The sequence below is a fragment of the Leptodactylus fuscus genome, chromosome 1 (assembly GCF_031893055.1).
Source record: "Leptodactylus fuscus isolate aLepFus1 chromosome 1, aLepFus1.hap2, whole genome shotgun sequence".
NCBI lineage: Eukaryota > Metazoa > Chordata > Amphibia > Anura > Leptodactylidae > Leptodactylus > Leptodactylus fuscus.
Window position 1 is genome coordinate 266,511,614 of NC_134265.1, and position 19,226 is coordinate 266,530,839.

General features: G+C 46.2%; 1 protein-coding gene across 5 annotated transcripts in view; it reads right to left on the reverse strand.

The window, feature by feature from the left end:
• The window catches only part of TRPC3 (transient receptor potential cation channel subfamily C member 3), a 356,160-nt gene that overhangs the window by 173,015 nt on the left and 163,919 nt on the right, over positions 1-19,226 (reverse strand). For all 5 annotated transcript variants that reach the window (XR_012717460.1, XM_075287073.1, XM_075287062.1 and 2 more), the window contains exon 9: positions 276-485. Coding sequence is in view for 4 of the 5 variants with exons in the window: in XM_075287073.1 (XP_075143174.1) it covers positions 276-485 (210 nt within the window). In the remaining variant the exon portion in view is untranslated. The remainder of the gene's footprint in view (positions 1-275; positions 486-19,226) is intronic.

A 19,226-nucleotide genomic window follows, 5' to 3' on the forward strand; every position in this document is an offset into this window, starting at 1 on the left:
GCCCTTTCTGCTGGTTGTGTGTATATAATAGTTGTAATGATGTAACTTTCCATCCAATTCCTATAGAAAACTCTGCAAACCACTGAGTGTTCATTATTCATATTCTTCATAACTTGTGACACATCCATAAAGCAACAATGGAGTTTGCTGTGTAATGAACATGGATAGTACATCTACGTGTATCATATACAAAACATTCGCTCAGTTACATGACGGCGTTGTCATCTTTTCCAGGAAGAGACACAAAGGAAAATAAAATATAACGGATTATTTACCCTGGATTTGGAGTCTCCCATTCCTATTTCAATGTCTTTCTGCAGTTTTCGTGTTCGACACTTTAGTAAGTTGACAATCCTCATAATGAGATACACAAAGGATTTAGGGCTTGGAACAATGCTGAAAGGAGGAGGCAGAGTTTTTCCTTCATCAAAATATGATAGCCATAGCTTCGACCGGGCAAATTTCCATTCTACATCACTGTCATCCTACATGTATAAGAAACATAACAGTTACTTCTCATATCCATTACATGGACTCGAGTGACTCAATTTACAATGGAAGAAATAGTCATCATTGCTAGCTTGATGTATTCTTCTGTCCGCTCTTCAAGAGCAATGTTTCGGTGGTGCTACTATTCATTACATTACATGACTTCAGTGGGAATATGAAGCATGTGCAAAGAAATATTCATAGGAGTAAAAATAAAAGCGCTTCATTTTTTTTTTTATTTTTTTTTTTCAGAATAACTACAATAGCAGCAAAACCAAAATATACACACATAAAAAAATAATAATATAGGCTGTTCACAGTATCATTCTATTATTAGAATTATTCTTTTAGACAGAAAAAATAGCAAAGAAACTGGGAAGACAACAATAGAGACAAATATTGGACATGTTTGCTATGAGTGCTAGCTGTGAGACATTTCTATGAAATATGTTTTTCCCCCATCACAATTGTCCACATTGTGCACATGGGCCAATGATTGTAGGAACCCTTGTTACCGATCTATTTCCCCATATTGCATAATGTGGGTGGGCCAACAATCATAGTAACAACCATTCTACAGTGCTGCTGCTTGTTCCATGGACCCCTATAGGCAAGCTGTATTGTCATTCAGGGCTCACCAACGCCTGAAGATTGACTTATGGAAATGAGTCTTGAAAGGGACACCCATAACAAGGTGGCTGAGTGAGAGTGGCCCTCTTCAGTCATTGGCGACAGAAGCGGGCTTTCCAATGTCCTCAAATCTGTCATGTGAAAATGCTAACTGATCTGCAGGCAGCAGAGGGAACGGTGCAGAATGATTTATAGGTTTGTGGGAAAAGATTTAGTACTGTATAACTTGACATTTTTCAATTGAAATCTCTGCTTTCTGTTGAGAAGTCAAGGAGGTTTTACTATCAGTGATTGATAGCCTCCCCTCTATGACAGCACATACAAAGATAGCTGTCTCTATCAATGCCTTTGGCCATTCAGGGCCTGTGTAGAAGCAAAGTCAAGGGAATTGTCCAAATTCTTTTTATTCATGACTTAGACTTTATTGGCACATTACTGATTTGGTCAGTGATTGTGAGCCAAAGCCAAGAGTGGAGACTGCACAGAGGTAAAGTATAATGAAAACATTTGCAACTGTTTAGTGTTTTCGACCCCAACCTGGTTTTGGCACACAATCACTGACAATACACTGACTTGAGGCCTAGTCTTAGAATAGGTCATCCATAAGAGATCAGTAGGGGTCCTGAACCCAGGATACCTGCTGATCGGCTGTGAATGTCTCACTGTTTACATTGCATTGCCTCTGTTTCATGACATCCATGCAGTGTGACTGCAGTCTCATTCCATTCATAGATGGTATGCAATGTAAATAGTGAAGAGGTCACGGTGCTCCAAAGAGCACTGCAACAGATCAGCAGGGGTCACAGGTGGCATACAACTGATCCTGATTTGCAGGATAGGTTATGAAAGGACAATAAAAAGGAGTTGGACAATCCCTTCCTGATGATGTTGGCCAAGATGTACAACTTTGAGCATGATTATTGTGTTCATTCAGGCTAGGGCCACATGACGACTTTGGCAGCAACTCTCTTCACGCAACCAAAACTCACTGTGTTACTCTGTCACTCTTTTACTCATGTTATGTCTTAGCCTAAGTGATGCCAAGCAAAAAAATTACATCATGTGGCCAAATGTATACATGGTTATGGAAGTAAATACAGACTCAATCTGTATTTAATCCCTATAGTATTTATACCACTTAATTGGGCAAATTGAGGCATATAGCTCCAGATGTAAATCTGTATCGAATATTTAGGTACTGTATGTCTTTAGTAATATGAATCACAGTTAGACACCAGGACCTGTAGATACTGATTTCATTCAGTAAGCTTCCAAATCAAGATTTATAGAAAAAAAGTGACACATAAACCTCCCAGAGGAAATCACTTTTTCACTTTACTGCAGAGCATTGAAAAGCTGTAAAATTCCTAATCCTTGACCAGTTATATCATCTAACGGTTAGATTGTAACCTGTGCACACAAGCCTGATAGATTAGCTGACTTGCCTTACTAAAACTGATGTAAAATAGAAAAGATGTACAGCAAAGGCACATCTTACAATTCACCAGACAGTCGGAGACTGAAATCTGCGGCAGTGAGAGAAGCCTTTTCCCTTTATTTGCAAAAATAGTGAAATTTAGTTTCTCTACAATGGAGCAGCAGTCCACGATATGCAAGGCATATTTGGAAATTCATGACCGTTTTCCCTTTAACATCTCCGATGTTCTCTTATTGGACATCAATAACTGCATAAAAGGTATTTTCTTTTAATTTTTTATAACAAATTGGAACAAAGTTAGGAAAGAACAATTACTGCCTTTATAGACTACTAAGCATCTAGAAGTCAATCGTTTTCTATAAGTTCATATCAGTTATCCTAAACTTTGAGGAAGTTTAATGTACTATTCTTTTTAGAACTGCTTTAAAGAGGTTGACCTACAAGTAAATACTATTTTAGGCTACAGCTCCACATTGCGGAAGCACAACTTTTTTGTTACAGATTTTGCTCCATTTTTTGAACCAAAGTCCCCAAAAAATGCAGCAAAATCTGCAACAAAATATCTAGATAATTCTATTACACACTTGTTTTGGCACACCTTGGTGTTCTTTTGATTCCTCCTAAGAATGTCCACCTAATGTGTCCAGTGAAGGTGGTCACACATGATCAGTAGTTCAACTGAAGTGCCTGTATCCTATTGTACAAACATTATGAAATGAATCTTTCTATTTTGTAGGCCAATGTACTAAAATAGGCTTTATCGCACCAGCATTCAACACATTCATTAATTCAGGGAGTGAATTAAGAGAAGGGAAACCATAACAAGTTCGTAAGAAGAATATCTAGATACAGAAACATCTTTAATAATTATTTCAACCTAGGAAATGTCCCTGATCTAACAGATCATATTAATATTTGTAAGGCAACCCTTTCCCACATGGCTCTTAAAGTAGGCAAAGTGCCTTGTAGATGAAATAAACCCAAGCACAGTCATATCTGTGCTTTTATAATATGGTGTTCGCATTACTGTAAATGAGGTGTTAAAAGTACCAGGGGTGTGGATTCCCAGTTGGGCTTCATCTATCACTATGTCCTCCAGCCCAGCCCCACCTTCTACTCTTACAATGAATGTAGTGCTCAGCACAAGGGGAGCAGGGCAGGGCAGGGCCAGGAGACAGTGATAGATGGTACTTGGGCCAGGAATCCATTGTCCTGGTGTTTTGGGCACCTCATTTACTTAAAGGATGAGAGACAGATTTTGCAGCGTTGCGGGCATCTATTTGTAAAGCACAGGTATTACTGGGTTTGTGCTTAATTCACCTACAAGGCCTAGTTTAATAACCTGGCAGGAGCTGACAGGCTCTCTCTAATCCAGACAAATAAGAAGTTTCATGTTGTAGATCTATTTATTAGATTAAAGTAAGAACTAGACAAGTTACATCTCATGAGGTCTGCAGCAACTAGATTTCTATGTACTGTTACTTGTGATACAAAGATGTCCTAATCAGAAATCCTGTAACAAGGCTAATAGCATTGACTGTATAGTTAATAGCTAATGCTATACTTCTATTTATAAGGAATGGGGGGAAACGGTGAGACAGTGAATTATTACCTATACTTTAATTTAGTTAAAAAAAGCTTTTTATTTCACTTTTGTATGTATTCTGGGTTGATCTTATGGGAAGTTCAACAGTAAATCTATTTTGATTTCATCATGTAAGAAAACAAATGCAAAAATGACAAAGTGGCAAATTTTTAGCTAAGCAAATATAATATATAGAGATGAGCGAACACTAAAATGTTCGAGGTTCGAAATTCGATTCGAACAGCCGCTCAATGTTCGTGTGTTCGAACGGGTTTCGAACCCCATTATAGTCTATGGGGAACAGATACTCGTTAAGGGGGAAACCCAAATCCGTGTCTGGAGGGTCACCAAGTCCACTAAGACAACCCAGGAAATGATGCCAACACCTCTGGAATGACACTGGGACAGCAGGGGAAGCATGTCTGGGGGCATCTAACACACCAAAGACCCTCTATTACCCCAACATCACAGCCTAACAACTACACACTTTACACACTCAATACCACCTCTCTGACAGTAGGAAAACACCTTGAAACATGTGTATTTGGCACTTGCAGTGAGGAGAGCTTGTCACCAGCAGTGAATTTGGCCCTTGTAGTAAGTTGAGGTTGGCACCAACATTTGTTTTGAAAATCAGGGTGGATTGAGCCTCTAACCAGCAGAGTTTGGGCAAATTCATGGTGGAGGGAGCCTCTAAAAACCCCAGTTTGGACCAATTCATGGTGGAGGGAGCCTCTAAAAACCCCAGTTTGGACCAATTCATGGTGGAGGGAGCCTCTAAAAAACCCAGTTTGGACCAATTCATGGTGGAGGGAGCCTCTAAAAACCCCAGTTTGGACCAATTCATGGTGGAGGGAGCCTCTAAAAAACCCAGTTTGGACCAATTCATGGTGGAGGGAGCCTCTAAACAGCCCAGTTTGGACTAATTCATGGTGGAGGGAGCCTCTAAAAACCCCAGTTTGGACCAATTCATGGTGGAGGGAGCCTCTAAACAGCCCAGTTTGGACCAATTCATGGTGGAGGGAGCCTCTAAAAACCCCAGTTTGGACCAATTCATGGTGGAGGGAGCCTCTAAAAACCCCAGTTTGGACCAATTCATGATGGAGGGAGCCTCTAAACAGCCCAGTTTGGGCAAATTCATGGTGGAGGGAGCCTCTAAAAACCCCCAGTTTGGACCAATTCATGGTGGAGGGAGCCTCTAAAAACCCCAGTTTGGACCAATTCATGGTGGAGGGAGCCTCTAAACAGCCCAGTTTGGGCAAATTCATGGTGGAGGGAGCCTCTAAAAACCCCCAGTTTGGACCAATTCATGGTGGAGGGAGCCTCTAAAACCCCCAGTTTGGACCAATTCATGGTGGAGGGAGCCTCTAAACAGCTCAGTTTGGGCAAATTCATGGTGGAGGGAGCCTCTAAAAACCCCAGTTTGGACCAATTCATGGTGGAGGGAGCCTCTAAAAACCCCAGTTTGGACCAATTCATGGCGGAGGGAGCCTCTAAAAACCCCAGTTTGGACCAATTCATGGTGGAGGGAGCCTCTAAACAGCCCAGTTTGGGCAAATTCATGGTGGAGGGAGCCTCTAAAAACCCCCAGTTTGGACCAATTCATGGTGGAGGGAGCCTCTAAAAACCCCAGTTTGGACCAATTCATGGTGGAGGGAGCCTCTAAACAGCCCAGTTTGGGCAAATTCATGGTGGAGGGAGCCTCTAAAAACCCCCAGTTTGGACCAATTCATGGTGGAGGGAGCCTCTAAAAACCCCAGTTTGGACCAATTCATGGTGGAGGGAGCCTCTAAACAGCCCAGTTTGGGCAAATTCATGGTGGAGGGAGCCTCTAAACAGCCCAGTTTGGGCAAATTCATGGTGGAGGGAGCCTCTAAAAACCCCCAGTTTGGACCAATTCATGGTGGAGGGAGCCTCTAAAAACCCCAGTTTGGACCAATTCATGGTGGAGGGAGCCTCTAAACAGCCCAGTTTGGGCAAATTCATGGTGGAGGGAGCCTCTAAACAGCCCAGTTTGGGCAAATTCATGGTGGAGGGAGCCTCTAAAAACCCCCAGTTTGGACCATTTCATGGTGGAGGGAGCCTCTAAAAACCCCAGTTTGGACCAATTCATGGTGGAGGGAGCCTCTAAACAGCCCAGTTTGGGCAAATGCATGGTGGAGGGAGCCTCTAAAAACCCCCAGTTTGGACCAATTCATGGTGGAGGGAGCCTCTAAAAACCCCAGTTTGGACCAATTCATGGTGGAGGGAGCCTCTAAACAGCCCAGTTTGGGCAAATTCATGGTGGAGGGAGCCTCTAAAAACCCCCAGTTTGGACCAATTCATGGTGGAGGGAGCCTCTAAAAACCCCAGTTTGGACCAATTCATGGTGGAGGGAGCCTCTAAACAGCCCAGTTTGGACCAATTCATGGTGGAGGGAGCCTCTAAAAACCCCCAGTTTGGACCAATTCATGGTGGAGGGAGCCTCTAAAAACCCCAGTTTGGACCAATTCATGGTGGAGGGAGCCTCTAAACAGCCCAGTTTGGGCAAATTCATGGTGGAGGGAGCCTCTAAACAGCCCAGTTTGGGCAAATTCATGGTGGAGGGAGCCTCTAAAAACCCCCAGTTTGGACCAATTCATGGTGGAGGGAGCCTCTAAAAACCCCAGTTTGGACCAATTCATGGTGGAGGGAGCCTCTAAACAGCCCAGTTTGGGCAAATTCATGGTGGAGGGAGCCTCTAAACAGCCCAGTTTGGGCAAATTCATGGTGGAGGGAGCCTCTAAAAACCCCCAGTTTGGACCAATTCATGGTAGAGGGAGCCTCTAAAAACCCCAGTTTGGACCAATTCATGGTGGAGGGAGCCTCTAAACAGCCCAGTTTGGGCAAATTCATGGTGGAGGGAGCCTCTAAAAACCCCCAGTTTGGACCAATTCATGGTGGAGGGAGCCTCTAAAAACCCCAGTTTGGACCAATTCATGGTGGAGGGAGCCTCTAAACAGCCCAGTTTGGACCAATTCATGGTGGAGGGAGCCTCTAAACAGCCCAGTTTGGGCAAATTCATGGTGGAGGGAGCCTCTAAAAACCCCCAGTTTGGACCAATTCATGGTGGAGGGAGCCTCTAAAAACCCCAGTTTGGACCAATTCATGGTGGAGGGAGCCTCTAAACAGCCCAGTTTGGGCAAATTCATGGTGGAGGGAGCCTCTAAACAGCCCAGTTTGGGCAAATTCATGGTGGAGGGAGCCTCTAAAAACCCCAGTTTGGACCAATTCATGGTGGAGGGAGCCTCTAAAAACCCCAGTTTGGACCAATTCATGGTGGAGGGAGCCTCTAAAAACCCCAGTTTGGACCAATTCATGGTGGAGGAAGCCTCTAAACAGCCCAGTTTGGACCAATTCATGGTGGAGGGAGCCTCTAAAAACCCCAGTTTGGACCAATTCATGGTGGAGGGAGCCTCTAAACAGCCCAGTTTGGGCAAATTCATGGTGGAGGGAGCCTCTAAAAACCCCCAGTTTGGACCAATTCATGGTGGATGGAGCCTCTAAAAACCCCAGTTTGGACCAATTCATGGTGGAGGGAGCCTCTAAACAGCCCAGTTTGGACCAATTCATGGTGGAGGGAGCCTCTAAACAGCCCAGTTTGGGCAAATTCATGGTGGAGGGAGCCTCTAAAAAACCCCAGTTTGGACCAATTCATGGTGGAGGGAGCCTCTAAAAACCCCAGTTTGGACCAATTCATGGTGGAGGGAGCCTCTAAACAGCCCAGTTTGGGCAAATTCATGGTGGAGGGAGCCTCTAAACAGCCCAGTTTGGGCAAATTCATGGTGGAGGGAGCCTCTAAAAACCCCAGTTTGGACCAATTCATGGTGGAGGGAGCCTCTAAAAACCCCAGTTTGGACCAATTCATGGTGGAGGGAGCCTCTAAAAACCCCAGTTTGGACCAATTCATGGTGGAGGGAGCCTCTAAACAGCCCAGTTTGGACCAATTCATGGTGGAGGGAGCCTCTAAAAACCCCAGTTTGGACCAATTCATGATGGAGGGAGCCTCTAAACAGCCCAGTTTGGACCAATTCATGGTGGAGAGAGCCTCTAAAAACCCCAGTTTGGACCAATTCATGGTGGAGGGAGCCTCTAAACAGGCCAGTTTGGGCAAATTCATGGTGGAGGGAGCCTCTAAACAGGCCAGTTTGGGCAAATTCATGGTGGAGGGAGCCTCTAACCAGCCCAGTTTGGACCAATTCATGGTGGAGGGAGCCTCTAAAAACCCCAGTTTGGACCAATTCATGGTGGAGGGAGCCTCTAAAAACCCCCAGTTTGGACCAATTCATGGTGGAGGGAGCCTCTAAAAACCCCAGTTTGGACCAATTCATGGTGGAGGGAGCCTCTAAAAACCCCAGTTTGGGCAAATTCATGGTGGAGGGAGCCTCTAAAAACCCCCAGTTTGGACCAATTCATGGTGGAGGGAGCCTCTAAAAACCCCAGTTTGGACCAATTCATGGTGGAGGGAGCCTCTAAACAGCTCAGTTTGGGCAAATTCATGGTGGAGGGAGCCTCTAAACAGCCCAGTTTGGGCAAATTCATGGTGGAGGGAGCCTCTAAACAGGCCAGTTTGGGCAAATTCATGGTGGAGGGAGCCTCTAACCAGCCCAGTTTGGACCAATTCATGGTGGAGGGAGCCTCTAAAAACCCCAGTTTGGACCAATTCATGGTGGAGGGAGCCTCTAAACAGCCCAGTTTGGGCAAATTCATGGTGGAGGGAGCCTCTAAACAGGCCAGTTTGGGCAAATTCATGGTGGAGGGAGCCTCTAACCAGCCCAGTTTGGACCAATTCATGGTGGAGGGAGCCTCTAAAAACCCCAGTTTGGACCAATTCATGGTGGAGGGAGCCTCTAAACAGCCCAGTTTGGGCAAATTCATGGTGGAGGGAGCCTCTAAAAACCCCAGTTTGGACCAATTCATGATGGAGGGAGCCTCTAAACAGCCCAGTTTGGACCAATTCATGGTGGAGAGAGCCTCTAAAAACCCCAGTTTGGACCAATTCATGGTGGAGGGAGCCTCTAAACAGGCCAGTTTGGGCAAATTCATGGTGGAGGGAGCCTCTAAACAGGCCAGTTTGGGCAAATTCATGGTGGAGGGAGCCTCTAACCAGCCCAGTTTGGACCAATTCATGGTGGAGGGAGCCTCTAAAAACCCCAGTTTGGACCAATTCATGGTGGAGGGAGCCTCTAAAAACCCCCAGTTTGGACCAATTCATGGTGGAGGGAGCCTCTAAAAACCCCAGTTTGGACCAATTCATGGTGGAGGGAGCCTCTAAAAACCCCAGTTTGGGCAAATTCATGGTGGAGGGAGCCTCTAAAAACCCCCAGTTTGGACCAATTCATGGTGGAGGGAGCCTCTAAAAACCCCAGTTTGGACCAATTCATGGTGGAGGGAGCCTCTAAACAGCTCAGTTTGGGCAAATTCATGGTGGAGGGAGCCTCTAAACAGCCCAGTTTGGGCAAATTCATGGTGGAGGGAGCCTCTAAACAGGCCAGTTTGGGCAAATTCATGGTGGAGGGAGCCTCTAACCAGCCCAGTTTGGACCAATTCATGGTGGAGGGAGCCTCTAAAAACCCCAGTTTGGACCAATTCATGGTGGAGGGAGCCTCTAAACAGCCCAGTTTGGGCAAATTCATGGTGGAGGGAGCCTCTAAAACCCCCCAGTTTGGACCAATTCATGGTGGAGGGAGCCTCTAAAAACCCCAGTTTGGACCAATTCATGGTGGAGGGAGCCTCTAAACAGCTCAGTTTAGGCAAATTCATGGTGGAGGGAGCCTCTAAAAACCCCAGTTTGGACCAATTCATGGTGGAGGGAGCCTCTAAAAACCCCAGTTTGGACCAATTCATGGTGGAGGGAGCCTCTAAAAACCCCAGTTTGGACCAATTCATGGTGGAGGGAGCCTCTAAACAGCCCAGTTTGGGCAAATTCATGGTGGAGGGAGCCTCTAAAAACCCCCAGTTTGGACCAATTCATGTTGGAGGGAGCCTCTAAAAACCCCAGTTTGGACCAATTCATGGTGGAGGGAGCCTCTAAACAGCCCAGTTTGGGCAAATTCATGGTGGAGGGAGCCTCTAAACATCCCAGTTTGGGCAAATTCATGGTGGAGGGAGCCTCTAAAACCCCCAGTTTGGACCAATTCATGGTGGAGGGAGCCTCTAAAAACCCCAGTTTGGACCAATTCATGATGGAGGGAGCCTCTAAACAGCCCAGTTTGGACCAATTCATGGTGGAGAGAGCCTCTAAAAACCCCAGTTTGGACCAATTCATGGTGGAGGGAGCCTCTAAACAGGCCAGTTTGGGCAAATTCATGGTGGAGGGAGCCTCTAACCAGCCCAGTTTGGACCAATTCATGGTGGAGGGAGCCTCTAAAAACCCCAGTTTGGACCAATTCATGGTGGAGGGAGCCTCTAAACAGCCCAGTTTGGACCAATTCATGGTGGAGGGAGCCTCTAAAAACCCCAGTTTGGACCAATTCATGGTGGAGGGAGCTGCTAAACAGCCCAGTTTGGACCAATTCATGGTGGAGGGAGCCTCTAACCAGCAGAGTTGGTGGAAATCAGGGTGGAGGGAGCCTCTAACCAGCAGAGTTGTGGGAAAGCAGGGTGGAGGGAGCCTCTAACCAGCAGAGTTGGGGGAAATCAGGGTGGAGGGAGCCTAGTATTAGCAGAATTGTGCAACGCTTATGGTGGATGAGTATGAGGATGCGGAGGAATTGGAGAGGTTGAGTACAGACATGGAGTTTCATGTTGGGGTGCTTTACACAGGTGGGCCCAAAAATGAAGGCTCTATCCAGTGGTGGTTCATTTTTATCAAAGTGAGCCGGTCGGCACTCTCAGCTGACAGACGGGTGCGCTTGTCAGTGATGATGCCACCGGCTGCACTGAACACCCTCTCAGATAGGACGCTGGCGGCAGGACAGGACAGCACCTCCAAGGCATATAGGGCAAGTTCAAGCCACAGGTCCAACTTCGACACCCAATACGTGTAGGGCGCAGAGGGGTCGGAGAGGACAGGGCTGTGGTCGGAAAGGTATTCCCGCAACATGCGCCTATACTTCTCACGCCTGGTGACACTAGGACCCTCCGTGGCGGCACTTTGGCGAGGGGGTGCCATCAAGGTGTCCCAGACCTTAGACAGTGTGCCCCTCGTTTGTGTGGACCGGTGAGAACTTGGTTGCCTACTGGAGGAACTGCCCTCCCTGCCGCCAACGTCACATGCTGGAAACATCTCCATCATATTCTGCACCAATTGCCTGTGGCAAGCATTGATGCGATTGGCCCTCCCCTCTACCGGAATAAAAGACGAGATGTTGTTTTTATACCGGGGGTCAAGGATAGCAAAGATCCAGTACTGGTTGTCCTCCATGATTTTGACAATACGCTTGTCGGTTGTAAAGCACCCCAACATGAACTCAGCCATGTCTGCCACAGTGTTAGTTGGCATGACTCCTCTGGCCCCACCGGAAAGTTCAATCTCCATTTCCTCCTCATCCTCCATGTCTACCCATCCGCGCTGCAACAATGGGACGATTCGAAGTTGCCCGGAAGCCTCCTGTATCACCATCACATCATCGGACAACTCTTCTTCCTCCTCCTCCTCCTCCTCCTCCTCCATTAAACGCAGTGAAGCGGACAGATGTGTGGACCTACTCTCCAGCTGTGATGGATCGGATGCTATCCCTAACTCCTCTGTGTGATCTGAGTTATCCCTGATGTCAATCAGGGATTCTCTCAGAACACACAAGAGCGGGATTGTAAGGCTCACCATCGCATCCTCAGAGCTCACCCTCCTTGTGGACTCCTCAAACACCCGTAGGATGTCACAAAGGTCTCTCATCCATGGCCACTCATGGATGAGAAACTGAGGCAGCTGACTTTGTGGCACCCTAGGGTTTTGTAGCTGGTATTCCATCAAAGGTCTCTGCTGCTCAACCACTCTATTCAACATCTGAAACGTTGAGTTCCAGCGTGTGGGGACGTCGCACAAAAGCCGGTGTTGTGGCACATGCAGGCGTTGCTGGAGAGATTTTAAGCTAGCAGCGGCTACTGTCGACTTGCGAAAGTGGGCGCACATGCGCCGCACTTTCACCAGTAGCTCTGGAACATTGGGGTAGCTCTTTAGGAAACGTTGCACCACTAGGTTGAAGACGTGGGCCAGGCATGGAACATGTTGGAGTCCGGCAAGCTCCAGAGCTGCTACCAGGTTCCGGCCGTTATCACAAACGACCATGCCTGGGCCCAGGTGCAGCGGCTCAAACCATATTGCCGTCTCATCGAGGAGGGCATCCCTCACCTCGGAGGCAGTGTGCTGTCTGTCCCCCAAGCTGATCAGCTTCAGCACAGCCTGCTGACGTCTACCAACGCCAGTGCTGCAACGTTTCCAACTCGTAGCTGGGGTCAATCTAACAGCGGAGGAGGAGGCGGTGGCGGAGGAGGAGGCGGTGGCGGAGGAGGAGGCGGTAGAGGAGGAGGAGGAGGGGGGTGTTCTTCTCGTGTCCCTGCCAGGAATGTTAGGCGGGGAGACGAGGTACACCGGGCCAGTTTGGGAAGCAGTCCCAGCCTCAACTACATTCACCCAGTGTGCCGTCAGTGAAATGTAGCATCCCTGTCCGCATGCACTTGTCCACGCGTCGGTGGTCAAGTGGACCTTTGTGCAAAGCGCGGAACTAAGGGCCCGCCTGATGTTGAGTGACACGTGCTGGTGCAAGGCGGGGACGGCACACCGGGAGAAGTAGTGACGGCTAGGGACGGCATAGCGAGGTGCCGCAGTTGCCATCAGGTCCAGGAAGGCGGGAGTTTCAACAAGCCGGAACGCCAACATCTCCTGGGCCAGCAGTTTAGTGATGTTGGCGTTCAAGGCTTGCGCGTGTGGGTGGTTAGCAGTGTATTTCTGCCGCCGCTCCAATGTCTGAGAGATGGTGGGTTGTTGTAAAGAAGCGCCTGATGGTGCCTTTGATGGTGCAGGAGAAGGAGATAAGACAGGAACAGAGGAGGATGAGGGAGAAGTCAACAAAGTGGCGGAGGCAGATGAAGTGGTGTCCTGGCTCGTCCTCTGGAGTGCATCGCCAGCACAGTCAGCAGTGGCAGTGGCAGAGGCAGAGGCAGTGGCAGAGGCAGTGGCAGTGGCGTGAACGGCAGGCGGCCTTTGTCCTGCCGTTGCTGCCTGCCACTGATTCCAGTGCTTGGATTCCAAATGACGGCGCATTGAAGTGGTGGACAGGTTGCTCTTCTCAGAGCCCCTAATCAATTTCGAGAGGCAAATTGTGCAGACAACACTATATCTGTCCTCGGCGCATTCCTTGAAAAAACTCCACACCTTCGAGAAACGTGCCCTCGAGGTGGGAGTTTTTCGGGGCTGGGTACGAACTGGAACATCTTGGGAGATTCCGGGTGTGGCCTGGCTTCGCCTAAGCTGCTGACCTCTGCCTCTAGCTACCCTTTTTGGTGCTGCACTTGCCTCAACATCCACACTACTTTCCCCGCTTGACATCCCCCCTGTCCAGGTCGGGTCAGTGTCCTCATCATCCACCACTTCCTCTTCCAACTCCTGTCTCATCTCCTCCTCCCGCACAATGCGCCGGTCAACTGGATGCCCTGACGGCAACTGCGTCACATCATCGTCGATGAGGGTGGGTTGCTGGTCATCCACCACCAAATCGAACGGAGATGGAGGAGACTCTAGTGTTTGAGCATCTGGACACAGATGCTCCTCTGTTAGGTTCGTGGAATCGTGACGTGGAGAGGCAGGTTGAGGGACAATGAAAGGAGCGGAGAACAGCTCTGGGGAGCAGGGACAGTTGGGGTTATTGTTCTGTGAAGCTTGGGAATTTTGGGAGGAAGGAGGACAAGACTGTTGGGTAATAGGAGGAGAGGAGGCAGAGTCTGACTGGCTGCTGGACAATGTGCTGTAAGCGTTCTCTGACAGCCATTGCAAGACCTGTTCCTGGTTCTCGGGCCTACTAAGGTTTGTACCCTGCAGTTTAGTTAATGTGGCAAGCAACCCTGGCACTGTGGAGTGGCGCAATGCTTGCTGCCCCACAGGAGTAGGCACGGGACGCCCTGTGGCTTCACTGCTACCTTGCTCCCCAGAACCATTCCCCCGACCTCGCCCACGGCCTCGTCCACGTCCCTTTCCGGGAGCCTTGCGCATTTTGAATTCCCAGTTAGAAATTGGCACTATATACCAGTAGCAAAAATTGTGGGTGCACGTAACCCCAATATATTCTTTGAATTCCCAGTCAGACAATGGCACTATATACCAGTAGTAAAAATTGTGGGTGCACGTAACCCCAATATATTCTTTGAATTCCCAGTCAGACAATGGCACTGTATACCAGTAGTAAAAATTGTGGGTGCACGTAACCCCAATATATTCTTTGAATTCCCAGTCAGACAATGGCACTATATACCAGTAGCAAGAAATGAGGGTATTTATAACCCCAATATATTCTTTGAATTCCCAGTCAGACAATGGCACTGTATACCAGTAGTAAAAATTGTGGGTGCACGTAACCCCAATATATTCTTTGAATTCCCAGTCAGAAACTGGCACTATATGGCAGTAGCAAGAAATGAGGGTATTTATAACCCCAATATATTCTTTGAATTCCCAGTCAGACAATGGCACTATATACCAGTAGCAAGAAATGAGGGTATTTATAACCCCAATATATTCTTTGAATTCCCAGTCAGACAATGGCACTGTATACCAGTAGTAAAAATTGTGGGTGCACGTAACCCCAATATATTCTTTGAATTCCCAGTCAGAAACTGGCACTATATGGCAGTAGCAAGAAATGAGGGTATTTATAACCCCAATATATTCTTTGAATTCCCAGTCAGACAATGGCACTATATACCAGTAGTAAAAATTGTGGGTGCACGTAACCCCAATATATTCTTTGAATTACCAGTCAGAAACTGGCACTATATGGCAGTAGCAAGAAATGAGGGTATTTGTAACCCCAATATATTCTTTGAATTCCCAGTCAGACAATGGCACTGTATACCAGTAGTAAAAATTGTGGGTGCACGTAACCCCAATATATTCTTTGAATTCCCAGTCAGAAACTGGCACTATATGGCAGTAGCAAGAAATGAGGGTATTTATAACCCCAATATATTCTTTGAATTCCCAGTCAGACAATGGCACTGTATACCAGTAGTAAAAATTGTGGGTGCACGTAACCCCAATATATTCTTTGAATTACCAGTCAGAAACTGGCACTATATGGCAGTAGCAAGAAATGAGGGTATTTGTAACCCCAATATATTCTTTGAATTCCCAGTCAGAAACTGGCACTGTATACCAGTAGTAAAAATTGTGGGTGCACGTAACCCCAATATATTCTTTGAATTACCAGTCAGAAACTGGCACTATATGGCAGTAGCAAGAAATGAGGGTATTTGTAACCCCAATATATTCTTTGAATTCCCAGTCAGAAACTGGCACTGTATACCAGTAGTAAAAATTGTGGGTGCACGTAACCCCAATATATTCTTTGAATTCCCAGTCAGACAATGGCACTATATACCAGTAGCAAAAATTGTGGGTGTATATAGCCCCAATTCTATTGCTAGGGGACTTGCAGGGTATTTCTGAGGTGAAGGTGGGGGGGCACACCGTTGGAACGGTGATTTGGGGTGTATATATGGGGTATACGGGAATACACTGTCAGTGTGTTCCATTCAGGATCCTGTGAAAGCTGGGTTGCGGCGATTGAGCCCGTCAGTGCCACGTTACACTGACAAGCTTCTCCCTGGAATTGAAGTTATATGTAAGCCCAATATATTCTTTGAATTCCCAGTGAGACAATGGCACTATATGGCAGTAGCAAAAATAGTGGGTGTATATAGCCCCAATTCTATTGCTAGGGGACTTGCAGGGTATTTCTGGGGTGAAGGTGGGGGGGCACACCGTTGGAACGGGTATCGGGGGTATATATCGGGTATACGGGAATACACTGACAGTGTATTCCATTCAGGATCCTGGGAAAGCTGGGTTGCGGCGATTGAGCCCGTCAGTGCCACGTTACACTGACAAGCTTCTCCCTGGAATTTAGCTCTTACAAGAGCTGTTGGTTGTCTTCTCCTTCCTATCCTAGCCTGTCCCTGCCTACCCAGAATCTAAGCCCTAGCTAGCTGGACGGAAACCTCCGTCCTCGGTGAATTGCAAGCTCAGAATGACGCGAACCTGGGCGGCGCTGTTCTTTTAAATTAGAGGTCACATGTTTTCGGCAGCCAATGGGTTTTGCCTACTTTTCTCAACGTCACCGGTGTCGTAGTTCCTGTCCCACCTACCCTGCGCTGTTATTGGAGCAAAAAAGGCGCCAGGGAAGGTGGGAGGGGAATCGAGTAATGGCGCACTTTACCACGCGGTGTTCGATTCGATTCGAACATGCCGAACAGCCTAATATCCGATCGAACATGAGTTCGATAGAACACTGTTCGCTCATCTCTAATAATATACAGTCCTATGAAAAAGTTTGGGCACCCCTATTAATCTTAATCATTTTTTGTTCTAAATATTTTGGTGTTTGCAGCAGCCATTTCAGTTTGATATATCTAATAACTGATGGACACAGTAATATTTCAGGATTGAAATGAGGTTTATTGTACTAACAGAAAATGCGCAATATGCATTAAACCAAAATTTGACCGGTGCAAAAATATGGGCACCTCAACAGAAAAGTGACATTAATATTTAGTACATCCTCCTTTTGCAAAGATAACAGCCTCTAGTCGCTTCCTGTAGCTTTTAATCAGTTCCTGGATCCTGGATGAAGGTATTTTGGACCATTTCTTTCTACAAAACAATTCAAGTTCAGTTAAGTTAGATGGTCGCCGAACATGGACAGCCCACTCTCAAATGATCTGAAAACAAAGATTGTTCAACATAGTTGTTCAGGGGAAGGATACAAAACGTTGTATCAGAGATTTAACCTGTCAGTTTCCACTGTGAGGAACATAGTAAGGAAATGGAAGACCACAGGGACAGTTCTTGTTAAGCCCAGAAGTGGCAGGCCAAGAAAAATATCAGAAAGGCAGAGAAGAAGAATGGTGAGAACAGTCAAGGACAATCCACAGACCACCTCCAAAGAGCTGCAGCATCATCTTGCTGCAGATGGTGTCACTGTGCATCGGTCAACTATACAGCGCACTTTGCACAAATAGAAGCTGTATGGGAGAGTGATGAGAAAGAAGCCGTTTCTGCACGTACGCCACAAATAGAGTTGCCTGAGGTATGAAAAAGCACATTTGGACAAGGCAGCTTCATTTTGGAAACAAAAATTGAGTTGTTTGGTTATAAAAAAAGGCGTTATGCATGGCGTCCAAAAAGAAACAGCATTCCAAGAAAAACACATGCTACCCACTGTAAAATTTGGTGGAGGTTCCATCATGCTTTGGGGCTGTGTGGCTAATGCCAGCATCGGGAATCTTGTTAAAGTTGAGAGTCGCATGGATTCCACTCAGTATCAGCAGATTCTTGAGAATAATGTTCAAGAATCAGTGACGAAGTTGAAGTTACGCCGGGGATGGATATTTCAGCAAGACAATGATCCAAAACACCGCTCCAAATCCTCAGGCATTCATGCAGAGGAACAATTACAATGTTCTGGAATGGCCATCCCAGTCCCCAGACCTGAATATCATTGAACATCTGTGGGATGATTTGAAGCGGGCTGTCCATGCTCGGCGACCATCTAACTTAACTGAACTTGAATTGTTTGTCCAAAATACCTTTATCCAGGATCCAGGAACTGATTAAAAGCTACAGGAAGCGACTAGAGGCTGTTATCTTTGCAAAAGGAGGATCTACTAAATATTAATGTCACTTTTCTGTTGAGGTGCCCATACTTTTGCACCAGTCAAATTTTGGTTTAATGCATATTGCGCATTTTCTGTTAGTACAATAAACCTCATTTCAATCCTGAAATATTACTGTGTCCATCAGTTATTAGATATATCAAACTGAAATGGCTGTTATAAACACCAAAATATTTAGAACTAAAAATGATTAAGATTAATAGGGGTGCCCAAACTTTTTCATAGGACTGTACATGATGGATGTCTTAGAAATTGTAATACTGAAAGATAACTGATAACATGATTACCGTATATACTCGAGTATAAGCCAACCCGGATATAAGCTGAGGCCCCTAATTTTAACACAAAAAAACTGGGAAAACTTATTGACTCGAGTATAAGCCGAGGGGCGGAAATGCAGCAGCTACTGGAAAATTTCAAAAATTAAAATAGTCGGAGTTTGTGGGTGCAGTAGTTGCTGGGTGATGGGGAAAGGGAGGGGGTGTTTTGGTTGTCTGTCTGCCCCTTCCCTGAGGACTGTCCCACCCCCCCCCCCACTTGGAATTCAGCCTGGCTGAATATAGGGTATCTGCAGTGCTCCTATTAACCCTTTCCCGACGGAACAGGAGCACTGAAGATACCCTATATTCAGTAGCCCGGGCACTTTCAGACACAGGGATACCTAATGTGTATGTGTCTCACAGTAATTTTCCACTTTTACATGTATTTTACGGAAAGGAGTGATTTAGAACTTTTATTTCTTTTATTTTTTATTATATTTTTTCAAAGCTTTTCTTTGTTTTCACTATTTTATGGGAGATTCTATACATTACTATTGCGGCTGGTCATAGACCCCCCCCCCTAAAAAAAATAAATAAATAAAAATAAAATATTTTTTTTTGCTTGACTCCAGTATAAGTCGAGGGGGGCTTTTTCAGCACAAAAACTGTGCTTAAAAACTCGGCTTATACTCGAGTATATACGGTACTTTAAAACATGCAGCACCCAAGTTTTCTACATGAATACATATGGAAAATATATGTTCTTTTCTACTTTTTTATCCTTTTTTGTGTAAAAACACAATAATTCTTAAAAATTAATTGTCGTTGTATTCATTGTCATTGTAACCTCATGTCAGCAATTAATATCTACCAACACCTTTATTCCCTTTCACAAAGCATCTTTTCCTTCCTTTCTTTCCTTAAACCTTAAAGGCAATGTTTTGGCAGAAAATTACTTATTTTTATTTATGCTTTATGG